This window comes from Vanessa atalanta, chromosome 24 (assembly GCF_905147765.1).
Source record: "Vanessa atalanta chromosome 24, ilVanAtal1.2, whole genome shotgun sequence".
In the NCBI taxonomy this organism is placed as follows: Eukaryota; Metazoa; Arthropoda; class Insecta; order Lepidoptera; family Nymphalidae; genus Vanessa; species Vanessa atalanta.
Genome location: NC_061894.1, coordinates 1,651,243 through 1,674,065, shown reverse-complemented (window position 1 = coordinate 1,674,065; position 22,823 = coordinate 1,651,243). Strand labels below are relative to the sequence as shown.

At 32.3% G+C, this 22,823-nt stretch overlaps 1 protein-coding gene across 2 annotated transcripts in view; it reads left to right on the top strand.

Annotated features, from left to right (window-relative positions):
• Positions 1-22,823, top strand: part of LOC125073337 (orexin/Hypocretin receptor type 1-like) — a 147,698-nt gene that overhangs the window by 107,261 nt on the left and 17,614 nt on the right. For both annotated transcript variants that reach the window (XM_047684125.1, XM_047684124.1), the window contains one exon: positions 4,963-5,740. In XM_047684125.1, coding sequence (XP_047540081.1) covers positions 5,039-5,740 — 702 coding nt within the window. In that variant the 5' untranslated portion in view covers positions 4,963-5,038. The remainder of the gene's footprint in view (positions 1-4,962; positions 5,741-22,823) is intronic.

Sequence of the window (22,823 nt, the reverse complement as noted above, 5' to 3'; positions counted from 1 at the left end):
TCACGATGTTTCCCTTGGTCGCTGAGCACGAGATGAATCACAAACACAATTTAAGCATATGAAAATTCAGTGGTGCAAAAGCTTGCCTGGATTTGAACCCGCTATATCGGTTAATGTGTCGTGTTCTAAACACTGGGCCGTCTCGACTCGTCTGTTGCGTATTATTTTTATAGAATAGTCCTACATTTGTTTTATATTTGCTTGATTTTGCAACGAAATATAATTCATATAACATTATAGGAAGCCTATTTTTGGGTTCACGAAAACTTAAGTGGTATAGGAATGTATTAAAAGTTTTCTATTAATTTAAATGACCTTTTAAGTGATCTCCAAGGTGCGGGAGTACAAATATTATAAACATTGTATAATTATTGATGTGTCACTTAAGAACATTTGTTGGCATGGGCTTTAATCTCCATACCTTAAGATCTGCTGACTTAAGCTAGCCACAAGACCAAAAGGATAATAGCGTAGAGGCTTTAAAAATAACATTGTTATTTTCATTACGCCATTTTAAAATTAGTTTGTATTTATTCATGTATATAAACTTTAGACTGTTTCATTGTTTGTGGGTGTTATCATTAATATCACCTTAATATGAGCATTTTATAGTCGTCCTCAAGAACTTGGGCTGTCTGAACAGCTGTACTTATAATACGCCTCTAAAGAAAGTTAACCTATAATGATAATCTGTTTAATAAAAAAATAAACTAACTGAAGGTGCAAATTCATGTTTAAAATAAAAAATATACATAATGAGAAATTAATTGTCATTCCAAAAACACTTATTATATCGTAAGATGCTTCATCTACTTAACAAAGGGTTAAAACTATTGACCGACTTACATGGTTTGACCCGGTGGGTCTTAGGATGAAATTTCGCTACGGAATTTCTTATCGTATGTAGGTAAGCACTAAGAATTGCGAGAATCAATGGAAATTTGTCATTTTGGATGTTAGAAATATGTTAAACGATATTTTGGGTTCTTATTAAGGTAAAGACAATAGTATTTTTTTCCGTTGTAAGGCTTAAATTTGGGATTAAAATTTTTATTTATGTTAGAGTATTTAATGTTAAATATATTAAAATAGTTTTTGTTTCCACTTATAAGTTAACGGCAGTTGCATTTTTATTAATAATAGTTTAATTAATTGAATTAGTAAAAGCCTCAATGGATGTGGTTATCTTCTTTACATAGTATAAAACAAAGTCACTTTCTCTGTCTGTTGTATGCTTAAATCTTTAAAACTACGCAACGGATTTTGATTCAGTTTTTTTTAATAGATAGACAATATAGTTAAGTAACACTGATAATTTTAAAAGTTTCTAATGTGATGTCGTAAATTTATACATTTTTTGCGCTTACATTGTAAACGCTGGCTGAACCCTACGAGATAGATCAAAATACTTTACTTCAGTATTGTACACCTTAAAACGGTCTTCAAAAAAGTCCGCGATGGTATATGTCTATCTCTTAGGGATTACTCACATTGCACCCGTGCGAATCCGGGGCGGGTCGCTAGTATTATTATATTATGTATTTCACTTTTGAATAATAGATTTACTGGTTCCGAATGAAGATTCTACCTAGAAGACCAACAAGAAAACTCAGTAGTTATGTTTAACTACATTTGAAATGCAAAGTTATGTCAGTTAAATACAATTATATATTAAAAAAAAATACCTGACCTGTAAATTCTCAAGTACCAATTATCTCAATGATTTTTATCTGTTGTTTTGTTTTAAATGTTAAAATATATTGACACAATATAGCTTGAACACTGCTCTGAAATACACAATATCACAGTTTATACCAGTTTAAATTAAATTTCATTTTGAATTTGGAACTGCATCCTCGCAATCTGAATCATAGCAAAATGGACCAAAAAATATCAAGCGAAATTAACGAATAGTATTAATTAATCGTAGAGTAGAACACATTATGAAGACTTATGTAGTTTAATGGCACCATCTAGTCTTACAGTAAATAAACTTTCGACCGCAAATTAAACAACAATGAAAAACACACTTATATTCACACGCGAGCCAAACAAAAGTGTTTTACCTCGCTCATAATTAATAGCGAATTTAAATATGTACGAACACGCCAGTTCCACATACCACTTTATGGATTATACGTCACGAGAAATCTAATATGATAAATGATATGTGGATGGGTATAAGGCAAAGTTTCATAAGTCACGAATCAAATAAATAATATTTTGAAAAACACTAATTCAGAACGTTGCCAAATGACTATTTTTTTTTATTAAATGTGAAGATGAATGGGCTTATGGGCCACCTGATGTGGTAATCGTCATCGATACATAGATAGATAAACGATAGACAGAGAAACTTTGTAAGAAAGGTTAACCTTACCTTGCATTGCTTATACGCCATTTATCTCGGGAACTAAGATATTAAATTTCACTGATGAGTAGATGGTACTTCCTTAGAGGGTCCTATAGGAAAGCCTCACCACCACGTAAATAACTCTAAGAGATTATTTACAATATAAGATGATTTAAATATTTTTTTATTTAATTTATAATTGGTGATGTAAGGAATTTGTAAAAATTCTCCTGCCTATTATTATGGCCAATTATGCGGCGCTAACATTGTGAGCTAAGATGCTATGTTCTATAGTTATACTAACTCACTAACCTTTATACCAGAACACAACAATTCTAAGTATTACTGTTCGACGGTAGAATATTTGATGAAAGTCTGATCCAACCTGTCTGTTACCTTCCCAGACGTTCATATTCATTCTATTATTTGGATTTGGAATATTTTTGACATATCTACATGTTTGTAGATATACATACTTAATTTACTGATAACAGCTCTACGGACTTTAAATCGTAACCTCATTGAATTCCATCGGGAGGTATCGTTTAATAAGTATGTAATTTAAATATGGGTGCAATGGCAGTGAAACGTAAGCCTAACGTAACGTAAGCATAACGTAACGTAACGCTCTATCGCAAAATGTCGATACTCCTGATAAATGTTACTTTTTTTTCTTAAGTGCTTTATACATCACTATTGTAGAATATTAATTAAGAGCAATTTTATGTTATGTTATTATCAAAAGCATTCTTACAATATTATTATAATTTGAAACGCTTTACGTGCTGTACAATGCTTCGCATAAATAATAAATATTAGCCTTCAAAAAGGTACTTGAAATATGGCAGGGTTCGTGCCGTTTCGACCTGTACGTTTCTTGAAAATTTATTCCGTTATAATTTATATGATGAATTAGTCGAATTTATCATCAAGAATTTTATTCAGCCTAGCATTGTGTATTCGAAAGATGTACATATGTTATTAACTTTTTTATGAATATTATTATTATTACAAGCACTTTTTTTTAATTCACCTGATGTAGATCGTATCTTGCACATTAATTTTTAATTAGGCACGATTCATTAAAAAAGAAACCCGTACCCATGTGATGAATATCTGGCTAAAATGTATGATAGTATGGTACTGTATGGTATGTTTTTACTCGGTGGTAGGATTTTGTGCAAACCCGTTCCACTCATCATATTTTCTACCGCCAATACCGCCGCAGCAACACTTAGTATCGTTGTGTTCCGGTTTGAAGGGTGAGTGAGGCACACAACGTCTTAGGATCTTAGTGATGTAAGGAATGGTTAATTACAGCGCTAATATCTATGGGCGGTGGTGACCACTTACCCCCAATTACCCGTTCGCCTTATATCATAAAAAAATGAAATACGCTATAGTCATTAGGGTGGTTTTATAATTACTAATGAGAAAACAAAAGTACATTAGGATACATTATAAGTCAATAATTTAGCGACATCTGATGATTATGATTTTAAGTGCGATGGCATTTAGTAGCAGTTATACGGAACAAAATATTTAAAGACATTTGCGTAATATCTTTCCTATTTAGTTAGTTTGGCCTTAAAATGAACTGACCTGACCCACCCTAGATGGCTTAAACATTTTACATAAATAGGGTTGAAACTTTGAGGAATTGTAACCGATGTGACTCGCGAGAACCTGAAGTTTCTCCAAAAAGAAAACGCATTTCTTAAGGGCTGACAAAACACTTGCAAGCCTTCCGGTGTTGAAAATGTCCATGTGTAGCAGTAGTCACTTTTCATCAGATGAGCCTCCTGCTCGTTTGCCATCAATGTCATAAGAAAAAAATATATAAATACCAAATCTGTGTCTTGTCTGTCTGTGGCAGTGTTGTGTTGCTGTAATCCAAGCGAACCAGAGTAATTAAAGTCCCAAAAAGTATAACAAGTGAAAAAAAAATGTACTTCGGTAAAGTGACCCTGTATTGAATAAACTTGCAGATTTAATGCTGATTTAAATGAGGTACAACACTTTAGTGTCAGACTTCTAGTTCAAGTCTTATGCGAGTTTTTTTCATGTCAAGGACCAAATTTGTTACAAAATTTTTATGTAAAATTTGAAAATTATTCGCCAAATTATTCGTGTCTCTCATAAAGATTACTCATAAATAAAGACTTTCGAATATCATAATTATTAAGGATACCGGTTCAACCAGTGTTTCAATATTGTTAAGAAACAATTAATTTTTCTTCCAAATATAATTTTATTTACAATTTAATTACAAATTTTTTGATGCATATACATAAACTTGCATTCTATCTTCTTCCAAGAATCTTGATTATATTTTACGATTATTTGTAGTCTCGTCTCCTCGACTATGAAAATATTCCCATTTCCTATATTTGTAACAAAGTTGAAGCAATCTCTTAAAACATATTGCTCTTTCAGTTTTCTTACAAAGTCTAAAAGTTCTTTCAAGTTTTAAACCATTCCACGCCAAAGATACTTAAAATCATTCAACTGTTAACCCCTAACCTTGTTAAATAGCGGATGTTTCTTCAAGCTTTAACAAACATTTAACTTTTAAACTGGTTTTATTGATGCTATTTTTTCTTTTACAGATGCTGTGAGCTTAACAGAAGATAGAGCAGGAAAATCGAAACGTTGAGCATGACTAATTGAATAAATATCATCACAATGACAATCAAAATGTCAATATTAACTATTTTAATTTGTAATATATGTGTTAGTGCTCAGAGTAGTGTTAGCAAAACATTTACAAATGAAACATTTTTTAATGACATAGATAGTATAATAAATACAAAATATATTAAAGGTAGTAACGAAGAAAATTTCGATAATTCAGTTTTCACAAATATCAAAAGTGATCTAAGGCATAAAAGAAACTTAAATACTAGTGATATAAGAAACGATAATATAACCGATACGATAAATAAAGAAAGTTCAAAATTAGATTTGAACGATAAAGACAAAATGGTTGCCGATAGATCTGATACAAATGAAGATACAACAACAACCGAATACTTTGAAGGGAACTTCACTGAAGAACCTTGTGTTGGTGATCGTGAATATTGCAATATGTCAAGAGAAGAATATTTAGAAATGTTAAACGATTATATATACCCACAACCGTATCAATGGGTTCTCATAGCAACGCATGCTATTGTCTTCGTGATAGGATTGATTGGCAATGCGTTGGTTTGCACAGCTGTGTACAGAAATCATTCCATGAGAACTGTTACCAACTATTTTATAGTAAATCTTGCGGTAGCTGATTTCATGGTTATCTTGATATGTTTGCCTCCGACCGTTCTGTGGGACGTTACTAAGACATGGTTCTTCGGAACTGCAATGTGCAGGATCGTACTTTATTTTCAGGTGAGTTGATTTATATATGTTCTCATATCTTATTGTATCCCACTTAGTTGGCTTTATATTGAGGAGTGGTGTGGTTGTTCGCGAATTTTTTTAGTCGTATTCCAACACTAATAATTAATATGGGTTTTCTATAGCCTCAGATATATATATAATGGTATAAAACATAAACAAAACGTTGTATAGTAACGTATGTGAAAATATCTTTCGTTAATTGGTTCGAATATTTTTCTTAATCTGAATATTTTATTCCTTGCGATAAAAAATTACTTAAATGTAGTTCTATCCTTTTTGTTAAGTAACAAATTTTGTTGGGGCATTGGATTTCTTTTATCAGATTACTAAGGACCTAGAAATAAATCACATTCAATTTTAGTCTTAATTTATTACGACATAAGACTGATATTCTTGAACGATTTGTGAATCTTATTCCTTCCGGCATTAACCTTGAGTTAGTTACCCTTTCAACGTGCGTGATGTGAATTCTCTTTTGACGTTTCGATTAATAATTTATTATACAATATGTTTGTCTCGTCTAAAGCTTATTTTGAAAAGAAAAGAAAAACCTGACTTGTTTCTTCAAATTAGAGAAAGAAATTGAAAAATAACAAAATTGGGAAAATGTAATTGATTTATTTTAATACTGTTCTGCACGATTTCGTCGCTTAAAGTTACTGTGCTAAATAAATTTGCGCCATAAGGCAATTTGAACATACTATTTTTAAACAATTACAACATATCGTCTATCATAAAGTAAATTACTTTTGTCGAAAGTTCGACCACGGCGTCCAGAGACTCAAAGACTATATACCAGAAGAATTTTTAAACCATTACAACATGTCGTCTGTCATAAAGTAAATTACTTTTGTCGAAAGTTCGACCATGGCGTCCAGAGACTCAAACACTATATACCAGAAGGTTTCAAAAGGCATAAGTATGCGCAACACAGATGCACTTTATCTTAAGACTATGGCTCAATATATCTATAACGACAATCCAATACAATCGCTGTGGTTAGGTGCAGGAAGAACAGATTTAAGAGCTTTTCGCAGTAGTGTCAGACATAGCCAATTTCATATCACTATGTATTTTTATATTACAAGCTACTTGCATAATGTACATCTTATTAGCTTCAGAAAATAATTTTATCTCGTATTACTAGCATACCAAAAAACTTGGGTTTTCATTTGGAAAAAAAAAGGAATCGGGATATACTTGTACGTACATATGGCACCATACGACACATGAGAGTCTTTTCAAAATATATTCTCAAAACTACCAACCACTAGATTTATTATAAATATGAAGTCATATAAAAGCAAAAATACGACACAGCCATTAATGTCCCGCTACTGGACAAATGCCTCTCTACGCAATCATATTTTTTTGGAATGAGGTTCTTCTATGTGACTTACAAAAGAGTGAAATGGCAGATATCATCACGTAAGAAAAAAGCGTTATGCCCCTTCCAGACGACCTTTGCCATCCGTTCTCTGTCTCTCTGTGTCTTTTTATTATATATAGTTTAATATAACATTATCTATAAGTATTTTAGTTATTGATTTAATTCACAAGGGATTTTTAATAATGATTTATTAGTTGTCATTTAATTATCCTCAAACTTAGTTGATTTATTTCGTTGTCTGTTATTACGCAATACCTAGCGAAAGGAATGTCGTTCCAACCGGGCTTGACAGTAACAGTAACAGCCTGTAAATTTCCCACAGCTGGGCTAAGTCCTCCTTTCCCTTTGAGGAGAAGGTTTGGAGCTAATTCAACCACGCTGCTTCAATGCTCGTTGGTTACGAATGCCATATTAGACACATTCAGGTTTCTTCACAATGTTTTCCTTCACCACCAAGCATGAGATGAATTATAAACACAAATTAAGCACATGAAAATTCAGCAGTGCTTGCCAAGGTTTGAACCCGCAATCGTCTATTAAGATACACGCTTTCTAACCACTTGGCAATCTCGGTCAACCGGGTGTCCCAGGACAAATCTCTTTTTCATATATTTTTCTCTTCTAATAAATTGCATCTCATAAACTCGGTTTCGAGGAACATTTTTTGAATATCATTATTACAATCCGAATGAACCTTTTCATATCGTCTGAAACGTGATTATGAGGATTCGAAGCACACATTTCAGTCACATCTCCGAGGGTGTTTTACCATATATACGAGCTGGTTTACATCATGTCCGACCGGCTTTATCACTCCGACAAATATGTCGGCTTATATATCTTCAAAAAATAGCTAAGGATCATTTTGTTACTCTGATTTTTCATCCCATACTTACATAATTTTTTATTGCATATATTACGCACATTTAAAATTTTGTTATTATTGAATTCGTTTTCAACTAATAAGGTTATAGAAAAGCTATTTAAATGCCTATATTAGTGTAGAGTTTATATCTTTATGTTGAATAATAAAGAATATTATTATTGTTTAAATACTAACAGATACATCAATAGGTTTTAAAAAAATCTATCGGCCTTAATACGTATATCGAACGTTCTGTCACAATTTAGCGGCAACTGTAAAATATTTTAAGCATACTGATATATCTTAAAGAATCGAATTTGCATAGTATATAGATTCTTGCTATGTATTTATTAGTTATTTATATATTTACATTTATTTTTTAACCAAAAGGTCAACAATCAACATCTCGTGCGATTGATTTATATTTGTAAAATATTTTGTTGTCGACAATGACTGACAACAAACATGCGTGTGTCAGATTCACTCCACCAGTCATGTAATTGTGCCTTCTCTTTTCGAGAACATACTCCATGTAAGATTTTTTTGTGCTGGAAAACCTTTTTTGGGCTTAAACAGCTGACGGCGACAAATCTGTTGGTTCAACCTGATGTAAACGAGCTCTAAGAAGTGAAAATTATATTTTTGAACATTCTCATAAAAATATAGGTCGTTTATTGACGCTTTCGTCATACACTAAAATAAAAGAGTTACAAGTACCTTTACAATTTTAAAAGAAAAACCATATAATACTTAATACTTGTCATATATAACAGCGCTAATTCAAACAAGCTAGCAAAAAAGCGCTTTATTAATAAAAACTAAACGCTTTTCAAGAAATATTTTCATTTACTATTTCGTAGACATTGAATAGGTTAACAGCCCTTGTGTCCCACTTTGCAAGTCAAAGGCATTCTCTCCTCTCAAGGAAAAGTTTTGGGCCATTAGATTAATTCTACTACGATCGCATATTGCGGGCTGGTAAACATGTGACAAAATTTTGCAAGCCAAGCTACCACTACAAATATTTTAAATGTTATATTTTACATTACTAGTATTAATATTTATTCGATGGTAGGACTTTGAGCAATAAAATATTCATATAATTTACTTTACTTTATTGTACACGCCAAAGAGAAATTAAATAAATAAAAATAAGGATACAGAGGATTGATTGATTGAGGATATAGAAGATCTAAATAAAAAAAGGGTTCAACTTTGGCTACCTTATCGCTACATAGCGATCTCTTCCAGACAACCAACGGTGTAGTTGACAGCTCATAGAATATGAGGTGGACAGTGCTGTAATAATAAATAAATTACATCAGTATAAAACTAATAAATAAATGTATATACAGAATACACATAAATGTATTTGGCTTAAACCAAATTTGTATCTTTCTCTGGGGTATCTTCACGTACTGGATTAAGTGTATTTCATAGCATCTATAAAAGCTAATAACAACTTGAAGTTTACGTATAATACATTCATTACATTTATTTATTTACTAGCTGAATCTTCGGCATTACCCGAAATTTACTATTTATGTAATAAACTTTTATCTATAGAAAACAACTGTCACATCTTATTTAAAAAAAATAGTCTGAGTCTGAGTTACTTTCGAATTTATAATATTAGTATGGAGTATAGATTAAGGACCTCCAACAAAGGATACCCTTCGTATATTAAATCATGTCATAATATTTTAAAATGTATGTGCACCTCCAGTCATAGGTGACCACATCAATATTTACACCTCACCTTATTGCTTCCACTGTGACACAGCTAGTTCAATTTTGCCCAAAGTTCAACGGAGAAATGCTGCATGTATTCTTGACACCATTCCACGCGGTCATGATTTCTACAGAAACTATTTTAAATATTTATTTGCATATATTAAAGGCCTTAATATTAATATAGACTAAACTGAACTAATTTAAACAAAAATAAATGATAAATAATGGTACTCACTTACTAAATTAACACGGGAACTACAAAAAATGTAAGTAAGAATGCTTCTAATTCTCTAGAAATAAAATCTTTAAGACGCTGAATAAAAATAAAGTAATAAAGGAAGAATCGGTTCACTGCCTGCCGGATACTACATCTTAGAACTTATTAAGTTCATTAGAACTATTCTCAGAACATTTCTTGGAGCATATAGCTCGTCTATAATTTAATAGTTTCATTGAACTATCTCTTCTACTTCATTTACGTTTAAAATTATATTTGAAATCAATTTGATATTTTCGAATACAAACTGGCGTAGTGCTTAAAGAATTTACTAGAAAGATAAATTTTTCTAGTAAATTTTATATTTGTCTGTAAGAATAATTGAATATTTCTTAATCGCAAACGCATCTACTGGTAGTTGTGATGTTATATTCCTTGTACCTGTAATTATACTGGCTCATTCACCCTTCAAACTGGGAAACAACAAAACAAAGTTTGGCGATAGAATGTCTGATTAGTGGGTGGTATCAACCGGATGGAAGACGGGCTTGCAAAAGGCCCACCTGTAATCAAACATGTAAATTTGAATTCAGATCTTCAGAAGCAAATTGAAACTCAAAAAGTCTTCATCAAAAAAATTAACGAGTATAACTAAATAAAACCTTGACAAATGATAAAGTTTTATTTAGTGTCTTCTTTTGTCTTATTGTACGAGTTAATGAAAATATTTCTGTTATACATGACCGCCTCGAGGTCCCCAGGGTTGGTCCAATGAAAAAGTTTTTAGGTATTTTTTTGTCGAGAGTTTTTCTGTAGGAGCTCAAGTAAATCAACGGAGCCAAAGTTAACACTCCTTTTACATGTTGTGTCCAACGACTGAACTCATTTCGTTCATCTTAGATTAGCCGTCCCATCGGATCATGAATGCACTTTTGTTCGCGCGTAAATTTGTGTGCTACATGTATCTAACATGTCCTGCGTATTTGATAACCAGTCTCCCATGAGACTGGCTGAGATTACCAAAATCAGGAAGACATCGCCTACGTATTTCGTTTTTAAATAGTACAACCCCTAACCACTCTACTAAATTAGTCAGGTCTGGGCAGAAAAAATACCAATATTAAAAAACACCAATCCTTTGAATTGCTCTGCGTAGAGCTTCGCTGGAAATAATAAACAATTGAAATTTGCTATTTCGTATCCAAATACGAAATAGTTGTACGCTTGGGCATAAATTAAAATATATAAAAAACAAAAACCTTCATATAATTCTAAGAAAATAAATTATAAAATTCTATGCCATATTGTTCACCCTTTGGGGTGTTATATTTTTCAAATTGAAATAGAACTGAACGAGAAGTATTGGGTATATTACATGGTGTAGACGAAAATTAATTTCCAAATAGATTCATAAACGACGAAGCTATAACACATGGTAACAAACATACAAAAATACAACCGAATTGAGAAATTCCTCGTTTGGAATTCGGTTAAAAATAAAATTCTTAAATTGTTGAAGTATACGAGAAACGGTGAAAATGCCTAAACGTATCGGAAATTTCGGAATATTTCCGAGTTTTGGTGAACATTTCGTTCCTTTTACTATGCAGGGCTGATCTCGAATAAATTAATATTCAAAGGATGTTCTTGACTGTTTCTAGAATATAAGAACCCTTAATTAGATAATTGGATGACTTTTTTTTAGTTACGAACAAAATGTAAATTTACAATAATACTGTAATCATGTCTTTGTATAAAATAATATGACAAGACGGAAAAAAGTCAAGTAACTGGCGGTAATTGTCCAAGGGTAAAACTATATTTTTATTATTTATTGTTTATTGTGGAGAAAGATATACATTTACCATGATATGAATAATTGAAACATTCAAAAGATACAAATACCAATCAATGTTTTAATAATAATTGGTGTAGAAATTCTGGATTACAATTCTTAAAAATAGTGTCCATAGTGTTTGTAACGCAGCTACGCCACTATATCTAAACAAAAGAAGAATCGAGTCGACTGTCATACTCTAACGGCCGCTTGACTTGAAATTTTATACGTAAACCCGGGGAGTATTTTGTTTTAAAGTTTTATATAGTCATTTTTATACGTTATAAACCTGATTCGAGCAAGGCTTACATGTTGTGGACAACATCTGTCTTCCCCTTTGGCGTGATTACTGTCTCACTTTGCTCGACAATTAGCTGGGAGCAAAGTTGAAGATTTTAACATAGTCCTCAGATAGTTCTTCACAATATCTGTGCTGTGCATAGGATTCAGCTTATTTTGTAAGCTGTAATCCTTGTGTTCAGTATACACTAAGCCTATAATATTGTTTGAATCAGTTGACAAGCAAATAAGCAAATAATTTAATACATACATATTTAATAAAAGAAAATAAGAAATAATTAAAAACATTATATGTGACTCACATTGTATACATTTAGTAACTGATATAAAATAATATAAAAGATCACATAAAATTCCCTTACTTTGTCCAAATTAATTGCCTTATTACCTTAACTGATAATATATAATTAATTACTTTTTATTATATCATATAATTTTAAAGTAATCATATATTCAAATAATAATATTATATTATCTTTTTAATTATCTAAATACATATTTGAATAATTTACAGTTAAACATAATGGAGTATACTATTATGACCCGGAAAACATCAATAAAAGAAATGGAAGTCAAATTCCAATTGACCCTTAAGGAATTACAATCCTCCAAAGAGTTAAACAGACAACTTCTTCAAGAGCGTGAGGACAGTGAAGAAGAGATTAAAAAAATTGTGAAAAAAAACACTGAACTCAAAAGTGAGCTAGCTAAGTTGAATGAACATTGTTTAGATGTTGTTAGCCAGCGGGACAATCTTCTTGAGATTGTGACCTCATTTAAAGAGTGTAGCAATGAACATGAAAGAGCTTTGAGTCGCATTTCAGAACTGGAAGTAAGTCTTACTAATGCCCGAAAATTAGAAATAGAACTAGAACAAATTAAAACAATCCAGAAATGTGATGCGACTGAAAGGTTGTATCATGAGTTAGTTACACATGCCTCTGACTCCAATACCACCTTGCAGGAGTCTGAAGCTAATCATACCTATATGAATTCACATAAAAAGATAAAAAAATACATAAAATTAAATAAATTCATTAAAAAAACAAAAAAAATAATTAGTAATACTTATAAATATCAATATGTATACAAAATGAGAAAAGACCGGTCACATTTAATTAATAAAGTAAAATCATGTAATAATAAGTTGCAAAATAATAAATTGATATATGACAATAACATTGAACATCTGCAACTAGAAATTTCTAGCCTCCAGAGATCTTTAGAATTTGTGAATAAAAAATATGACTTGGCTCAAAAACAGATAGAGGAACATATACATGCAGCCAACAATCTTCTTGAGCTATGCACCTCTAACTTGGAAAAATTTGAATCGTTATCAAAGGAATCCATGTGTAACTGTTTGCATACTCAAGAAGATGAGTTGGCCTCTGCTAACACTAATATTAACACAGTGTCCCAACCTCTCAAGTTGAGTCAATGTTCACCAGGGTTCCACAACCACAATAAACTGGGGTTAGAAATAAATATAAATAAAAATGTTAAAAATGTTATAGTAGTATCTGACAAGTTAGGTCAGGGCTTTGGCTCAATACTAAAAAATGAGATAAAAAATGTAGTCAATACATGCTCACCCGGGGCAACCTATCAGTACCAAATAAATAAGATAAGTTCTATGCATCTGGATTCCAATAATATAGTTGTATTAATGCATGGAGACAGCTTGTCTCTTAACAAAAATAATCTAATTAAGGATATAAAATTATTATGTGAAATTCAAAATCAAAAGAAATGCAAATTTATAATTAGTACATTTCCATATTCACATACCTTGACAGATGCACAGAATTTACATATTTATGACTTAAATGTATCTTTATACAATTTGACCCGACATTGTAGCAATGATTTTATGTTATTTGACATTAATAAATTCATATATAGATTTAAGTTGACAGAGGGTACTATGTACCTACCAATAAAATCGAGAAGACAAATTGGTAACCTAATAGCTTACAATATCAATAATTATTTTATGCCTAATGTTACCAAGGATCATATGCATAATAAAAATAACAATTTAATTTATATTAACACTGATAAAAGTAATTTAAATTGAATTTTAAGACAAAAGAGATAGTCTCTGGCTCAAGTATTATTAATACTAATATTAATTTACCTAATAGTAATTTAACCTTGGATAAATTCCTAAATCTTAAAATTAGAAATAATCAAAACAATAATAATAGTAAACTTGTAAACCTGGTGCACCAAAACATTCAAGGAATGACAGGAAAAGATTTAGAAATTGAGTTATTCATAAACAGTAATGCCATTGATATTTTATGTATAACAGAACATTGGCTTGTAAATTATCAGTTTATGTTTAACTTTAGTGGTCACCAGATGGCTAGTATGTTCAATAGAAAAAAAGCTATACGTGGTGGCTCATTAATACTTATTAACAAAAATCTAAAATTTAAAGAACGTAAGGATGTTGTGAGCCTTTCTATTGAGCAGACTATTGAAATAGCCTGTGCAGAGCTTGAGCATGTCATTGTTGTATGCGTATACAGACCTCCTAGCGGGTTATATGAAGCATTTGAGAAAATATTGGAAAGTGCATTATTGAAATTATCTGGATCAAGTAAATATATTTTTATTTGTGGTGACTTCAACATAAATTTATTAGAAAACTGTAGCACAAGTATTAGATTCAGATCATTATTATATTCATATAACCTCATTAACTTATTCTTAGAGCCAACTAGAATCACTGAATCCACTGGAACATGTATTGACAACATATTTACCAACTGTGTACCTAATCATAAATGTATTATAAATATGTTAAGTTCTGATCATTGTGGACAGTTGGCTTCATTTAATTCGCAAATAAATAACAATGCTAAGGATTTAAAACAGACATTTGTTCCAATCAATTTGTATCGAATTGAGAAGTTCAGAAGTAATATCATGGCAAAGCTCTCATATTTACAATTAAATGATAATTCTAATGAGCTTTATAACAATTTTTTTAAATTAATTAAAACAGAATTTAATGCCATATTTACTTCCAAGACAGTCTATTCTAGGAATTTTCTTAAATTTAATGATTGGGCGACTGTCGGAATTCACAAGAGTAGGCAGAGGTTGTATGAACTTTATAGTGAAAGATCATACAACCGGTCTTTTTCATTTATCAGTTATGTTAGTGCCTACTCTAAACTATTCAAACGTGTATGTCATACAGCTAAATCATTGCATATAAAAAAAAAAATTATTGAGGCACCAGATAAAATTAAAATGACATGGAAAATTATTAATTGTGAAACTGGAAGAGTCAAAAATAACATCTCCGACTTTAGCTTATCTATTGACAACAATTTATTTTCCTCAGATCGGGATGTTGCAACTGTTTTTGAAAATTTTTTTGCTGACATTCCATTTTCGACAACTAACTCATTAAATTCCTCTCCTACCGTTGCTGAATCATTATTAAAAAACCATGTGGAAGAATGTAATTTTAGCTTTAAATTTAATACAGTAAGTGTAAGTGATGTAATAAGTTCCTTCAGATCACTAGATATTAAGAAAACGGCCGATCTGTGGGGGATCTCTGTCAAGGTAGTCAATTCAATAATTGATGTAATCGCACCCTACCTTGTCACTATATTTAATAAATGTGTCCTTAGTGGCGTGTTTCCTGACCTCATGAAACATAGTAGAGTATTACCAATATTTAAATCAGGTAGTACATCAGACCCCAACAACTATAGGCCCATCTCTGTACTACCAACTCTTAGCAAGATCTTTGAAAAGTTATTACTAAATCAAATGCTAGTACATTTTAACAATAACAAGTTGCTACACAAGAAACAATTTGGATTTACAAGGGGTCGCTCGACAACTGACGCTGGTGTTGAGCTCGTTAAAAATATTTACAGGGCCTGGGAGGAGTCACAGGATGCCTTAGGGATATTTTGTGATTTATCTAAGGCCTTTGATTGTGTGCAACACGAAACTTTGGTCAGGAAGCTACGTCATTATGGAATTAGGGACACTGCACTCAGTCTTCTGATTTCGTATCTGAGCAATCGCATTCAGAGGGTTGATGTAAATGGAAAGAGATCTCCCGGGTCTCCAGTTACTGTGGGGGTCCCTCAAGGATCAATTCTTGGACCATTTCTCTTCCTTGTTTATATAAATGACCTGCCACATCTCCTAGGTGATAAACTCGAGATAGTATTGTTTGCTGATGATACTTCTTTAATTTTTAAAATAAAAAGACGTCTTTCAATATATGACGATGTGAACAATACTCTCTCTGAAATAGTAAATTGGTTTAGTGTTAATAATTTAATGTTAAATAGTAAAAAGACTAAATGTATTAAATTCACTACTCCCAATGTAAGATGTGTCAAAACGAGTGTACGTTTAAACGGGGAAGCATTAGATGTTTTAGAATCAACAGAGTTCCTTGGTATGACAATAGACTCTAAGCTCCAATGGGGCCCCCATATAAATAAATTGGCGAATAGACTTAGCTCTGCAGCCTATGCGGTAAAAAAAATTAGACTTTTGACTGATGTGGATACGGCACGCCTTGTGTACTTCAGTTATTTCCATAGTATAATGTCGTATGGCATCCTACTCTGGGGTAATGCAGCTGACATTAATACTATTTTTGTACTGCAGAAGAGGGCTATTCGTGCAATTTATAACCTGGTCCCAAAAGATTCGTTAAGAGGTAAATTTAAAGAAATTAAAATAATGACTGTCGCTTCTCAATTTGTTTTTGATAATGTTATGTATGTACGCAAAAACATAAATGATTTTCCCAGAAATTGTGACGTACATTCTATTAACACTAGGAACAAGAATAAACTTGTTACTCCAAGTACCCGATTACACAGGGTTAGTAACTCTTTTTTGGGGCAATGTATACGTTTTTACAACAGGATCCCAGAAAACGTTCAAAATTATTCAATTATAAAATTCAAAAGAGTCGTTAAAGAGCGTTTGTGTGCTAAAGGATATTACAACACTAATGACTTTTTAGTTGACTGCACACCTTGGGAATGAAATGATCGCCTCCAGGCTGTTTCAAACAACTAATATATACTTATCATTGTACCTACATGGAAAATGGTTAAAAAAAATGAAAAAAAAATATATCCCGCTGAGTTTCTTTCGCCGGTTCTTCTCAGGTCCGAGGTGCTAAATTCCGAACCGGTGGTAGATTTTTGACAATCAATAAGCAAGTGCAAACACTTCTATATTGAATAAAGATTTTTGACTTTGACTTTTGACTTGACTTTGTGGAGACTCCACATATAATATTATCGCAAAAACAGATACTGAAGTAGACGTAGGCTAAAATGAATTTTTAGCCTACATCTTATGATACATTAGGTAAAAGGTATTCAGAAAAAAATACTTTATTTACATAATGTGATAAATACAGAGTTGATTTAAATGAAGTTCTATACATAAAGCATATAATTCTAAAACCACAATAGTCCGGTCATAATATACATTTTGCAAATGCAAATGAACCGAGAAGGCAGATTTTTGGATATATTGAAATATATATAATGTTGTCTTAGATTTTCGCGATTATTACACATTGAAATAAAACTAGTTTTTAACGGATTTAATCGCGTATATTAATTATTTTAACATCCCGACGTTTCGAGCACTTTGCAGTGTTCGTGGTCACGGGCAGTGACCGTTTATAGTTTTATTTTTGAAATATATATCTTGAAAAAAGTGTTGAATTTAATTTTTTTTGCGATAACTCTGCTATGCGTCGTGATACGAAAATTATTATAAGATACTTTTTTGTTGCTTCATTTAGGCTCTACAATTTAGGTACAATACATTTTTAAACTATCAGTAATGGTTATTGAGATATTGTAGCTTTTCTAAGGCCCTCTTACAACATATCCAAAAATCAGGCTTCTCGATTCATTTGCATTTCTTGACCTGTTTTTGTATATAATGACTGGGCAACAAGGTTGGTGGCGCATTGGTGATGCAAGGAATGGATAATATTTCTTACAACGTTGGATTATATATCTGTTGATAGTGGTGACTACTAAATATCAGGTGTTCCATTTGCAGGTCCGTCTATACATATATAATAAATGCTTATCTTCGGTCAACAAACTTTTATATCTTGAGATATAAAGCTCAATGAGGATGTTGCAACGTTGTATTGCCGTATACAATGTATGCATCCAAGATGAGAGTAGCTTGGTTTAAGTTACAAACGCTTAAGATCATTCGAAAGTCACATGAGTAAATGTAAATCGATTTAAAAATAATTGTTTTATATTTTTACTTATGTAGAAGCTGTAAATCCACAGGAGAGTAAAAAAAGTAAAAAGTTCTCGATGGCAACACTAACTGTAAATACTGATTAAAATAGTCTTTTGTTGATTGTAGAGGGAATCTTATTCTGAATCAGAGATTGGTTTAATATAATTGGTAGGTGGAAGGCTTATGGGCTTATGTGATATATAGTCATGGATGCTGTAAGAAATGATAACCATTCCTTACATCACACCAATGCGTCGCCAACTTTGAGAGCTAATACGTTATATCCTTTGCGCCTAAAATTACACTGGCTCAACCTTTAAACTGGATCATAACAAAACTGAATACTACTACATGTGAGTGAGTACTTATCCAGCTAGAACAAAGCTCTATCACCAAGTTTCACTATATACAACGATTCACAAGAGCGTAAATAAATAAAGTATTTCAAATCATCGCCTATTTACATCTCGATAGTAGGATTATTATGGAAAATGTTTATATTTCCAAGATTTTTTAAAATTAATTTCCGTAACAGGACGCTTCCGTCATAAAAACATTTTATTGCTAACACAATTTTCATCGCTTCAACTGGTTTATTGGCTAAGTTTATTAGTTGCCTTATTTTCAAGATTTCTGAGCCATCGACAAACATGTTTTTAAATAAGTTTTTAGAATATCAGGACTTAAAATTTATAGGAAATTCACACTCTAATTCTGCTGAGTTTAATATTCAAAGTATTCTTTAAATAGATCGCCGAATTTATCTTAAGTGATATATAATATGCCACGTCTACTCATTGATTACACGTGACGTAACCGAAGAACCGAAAAACCTAGACATGTATCATTAAATTACCATGTGCTTAATTTGTGTTTATAATGCTTCACATATATAGGTATATTTATAATTAAACATTTTATTTTTCTTTGTGGTGTCAATCACGTCAATACTCAGATATGAATCTAAATTACTAACCGTCGTTAAATCGTCTATAGGACTATAACATTTTTGAATTCCGAATTTCCCTCCTTTACTTAATGCCCAGCGAAGCGGGTGGTTTAGCTAGTTTGGTTAACTATAACTATAACTTTTAGAACGAAATTCTTTTACGCGGCTTACGGTAAAGTGAACTGGCCGAAATCGCGACGTTAGGAAAAAGCGTTATACGACCATACGACCTTTTCCTCTCTTTCTCCTTTCTGTGAATAATTGCTGCCGTCACGGGACGCTCAGCAGACATGTAACATCGATTTAGTTATTACAAAAAAGCCAATAAATAAATAAGGAGAAAGAGTATAAACATGGAGTCGTCATAAAAAGCGTAAATAATGCAATTATTACGGGTCGCCTAGCGATGTAAAAAGTGTCAGGTTCGATCCTAACCGCTCGGACTAAGATCGTCCCCACTCGTAACACAAATTTTAATCTCAATTTGAGGGAAATTAAAAATTGAGGGATATTCTATTTAAAAAGAAAGAATGAGTTACGGCCACCCAACCAAAGGAGTAGAGAACGGTGGGAATTGAGCATGGCGACATAAGAAAGCACCATTTCGGTTTCACGGTTCCGTTACGGAGTCAATCTTACCCCCATAGCGTACCAATAAATATTTCCTATAAAACTTACAGTTGTAATATTGCCTGGGCGAGAATATATCACCCCGAGATAGATTTTAGTTAAGTATACGAAGATTTTTCATGCACTTAGCACACGAGTGTCGTCTTGAAGTAGTTACGAAATCGGTCGTACCTTAAGTGCAGTTCGTGGAGCAATAAACTGCATGTATGGAAGACGACAGAGAAATTATCGACGTATTGTTTGACCTTAATCCTCTTATAGACCAGTCCTAAGGCAGCACTATATAATCTCTCTCTTTAACGCCTGTATTTCTGCCTTGGTTTACATTTAGCTGAATATCAGAGACAATACGATGCAACTGCTAGAATTTTTAAAATTTAACTGAGGAGTTCAAAACCAGAAAATCACGACAAAATTTTCTAAAAAAAACACTTAATATTTAAAAATTATTTTAAAAAAAATATAAATACATACATACATTTAGAAGAGTAGTTCCTTTAAAAATGTTCCTTCACGGTTCACGTAACAGCTCTTAAGTTATTTCGACGGGTTTTGATGGTTACTTATCGAAAGAGCCTTTCAGATCTAATTCGGTGTGAACGACTTCTAAAGACGGATTACAGAGGCTAAGCCGCAAAACCAAGTGGTTTTATTAGCGAGACAATTTTATATCCTTCCTTAAATATTTAACACTCCGGTTTTACAATATGGACACACGACTTTAGATATTTTACATAATAACTCTATATAAATTAGTTATTTCACATTTTGGCTTAAAGATTCAAAAGTATTTATTCTGTTTTTATATTATTGGTATGTACCCACCACCTATTAAAATTGGTGCCGTAAGAAATATTAAACATAAATTACATCGCCAATGCGCCACCAACCTTAAAAATTAAGATGTTCAGTCCCTTGTACCTGTAACAATACAATATATTAATCTTTAAGGAATGAGTACATAAGAGGAAGTTTGAAAGTGGCACCGGTAACCGAGAAGCTATCTGAAAACCGGCTGTCTTGGTATAGGCATGTTATGCGCAGGAATGAGGACCATGTAGTGAGAAAGGTTTGGAGAATGGATGTGGATGGATATAGAGCAAATAACGACCAAAGAAACGATGGATGGATTGTGTGAAAGACGATATGGTTAGAAAGAATGTTACTTGTGAGATAACGTCCGACAGAGAAGTATGGAAGAAGAAGACATGCTGCGCCAACCCCAAGTAAAATTGGGATAAGGGCAGGAGGAGGATGAGAGGTAGAATATGTGGTGAGTTGGTGATACCTACACAGACGGACTTGCAAACAAACCTACACATTGCGAGTTTGATCGTTTGTAATGCAATTAAAGCTGAGATGATCAAGTGGAAGAACACTCAAAAACGCGTCAAGCGCTTTGTGTGCTAATTATGAATTTTATAATTCAATCGAACAAATCAATAAGTAATCACTTAACGCTTTTTTATCATTAATTTAATGTTGTGTTGTGTCTATCTAATATACCTTATTTATTAATTATTATTTTTTTAATATTATAATGTATTGAATGGCGAAGTTAAAAAATATGGAAACATATACCTTGCTCTAAAGATGTTTTCGTCGAAGACTTAGCGTTTTCAAACTATATTTAGTACATATCTGAAAATCACATGTTCGATACCCTGGGATTTTAGTGTGGTACTCGAAATACATGTTAACTAGTGTTTTAAAAACTGGAGTAAAGTAAGAATATTAGTAATTATCTGGAAACTGAAACCTAATATGTTTGTGCGAATTTTATGCAGCGATCTATAAGTATGTGTATCAAATTGAATTGACGTATTCTAGACTGTAGACTAGATTGACTGACTGACTAGACCAGGTAATTTCTATTCTGAACCCTGTCAATGCGTAAAATACAAATACATCACTTCTTTCTCTGCTTTGTAATAAGATTAAAATATCTAACAAAATAAAACTTAAAATGGAACAAATATATTATATATGGAGAGCGACCTAACAGAGTTAATTGAATATGGTGTCGTTATGGTGATCCAGCGGTCCCTCTATCAGTGTCAATACTAATTAATTTATTCAGCGTCGCTACAAGTGAACTACGGCCTTAAAATTAAGGAATTAAGGTCACTTTTGCGGTATAACAAGTTTATCATAACTAATTTTAGTGTCGCTTTGAATAACGACGACGAATATATACATCTTTTTTTTTTTTAAACCAAACGAACAAACATTGGCTAGCTAGGTTTTTAAAAATATTTTTAAGTAAGAATTAACGTTTTAATGAGCTTTGAAAAGGCATTATAATACCTGTTGACCTAACTGAAGGTCAGATCTGACTGCTTCAACAGTCCAAGTCCAGAGACAGTAAGAAGGGAAGCCCACGTGAGGGCTCAGTAAGATATATTCTCTTAAGGAAAGGAGGTTGTGTTAAATCGAGGTGCATTAAATTAGTTTAAAATGATGTTGGATTGGTGAACACGCTACATGGAATGCTTGTGTTCGCCACGTCAAGACGTCGCTAGCCGCAAGCTGATATTGGTAGACATCCGCTCACCTTCTATACTACCTTCAAACACCATGACATGCTTTTTATAAAAATAATAGAGATAACTTGGTGGTAGGGCTTTGTGCCAGCCCGTCTGGGTAGGTTACCACTACCCACCATCATATATTCCATATACCCACTCATCATATATTCTACCGCCAAACAGCAATACTCATTATATTGTAGTGTTCCAGTTTAAATGATGAGTGAGCCAGTGTAACTACAGGCACAAGGAAGTAACATCTTAGTTCCCAAGGTTGGTGGCAAATTGGTGATGTAAGGAATGGTTAATATTTCTTACAACGCCATTGTCTATGGG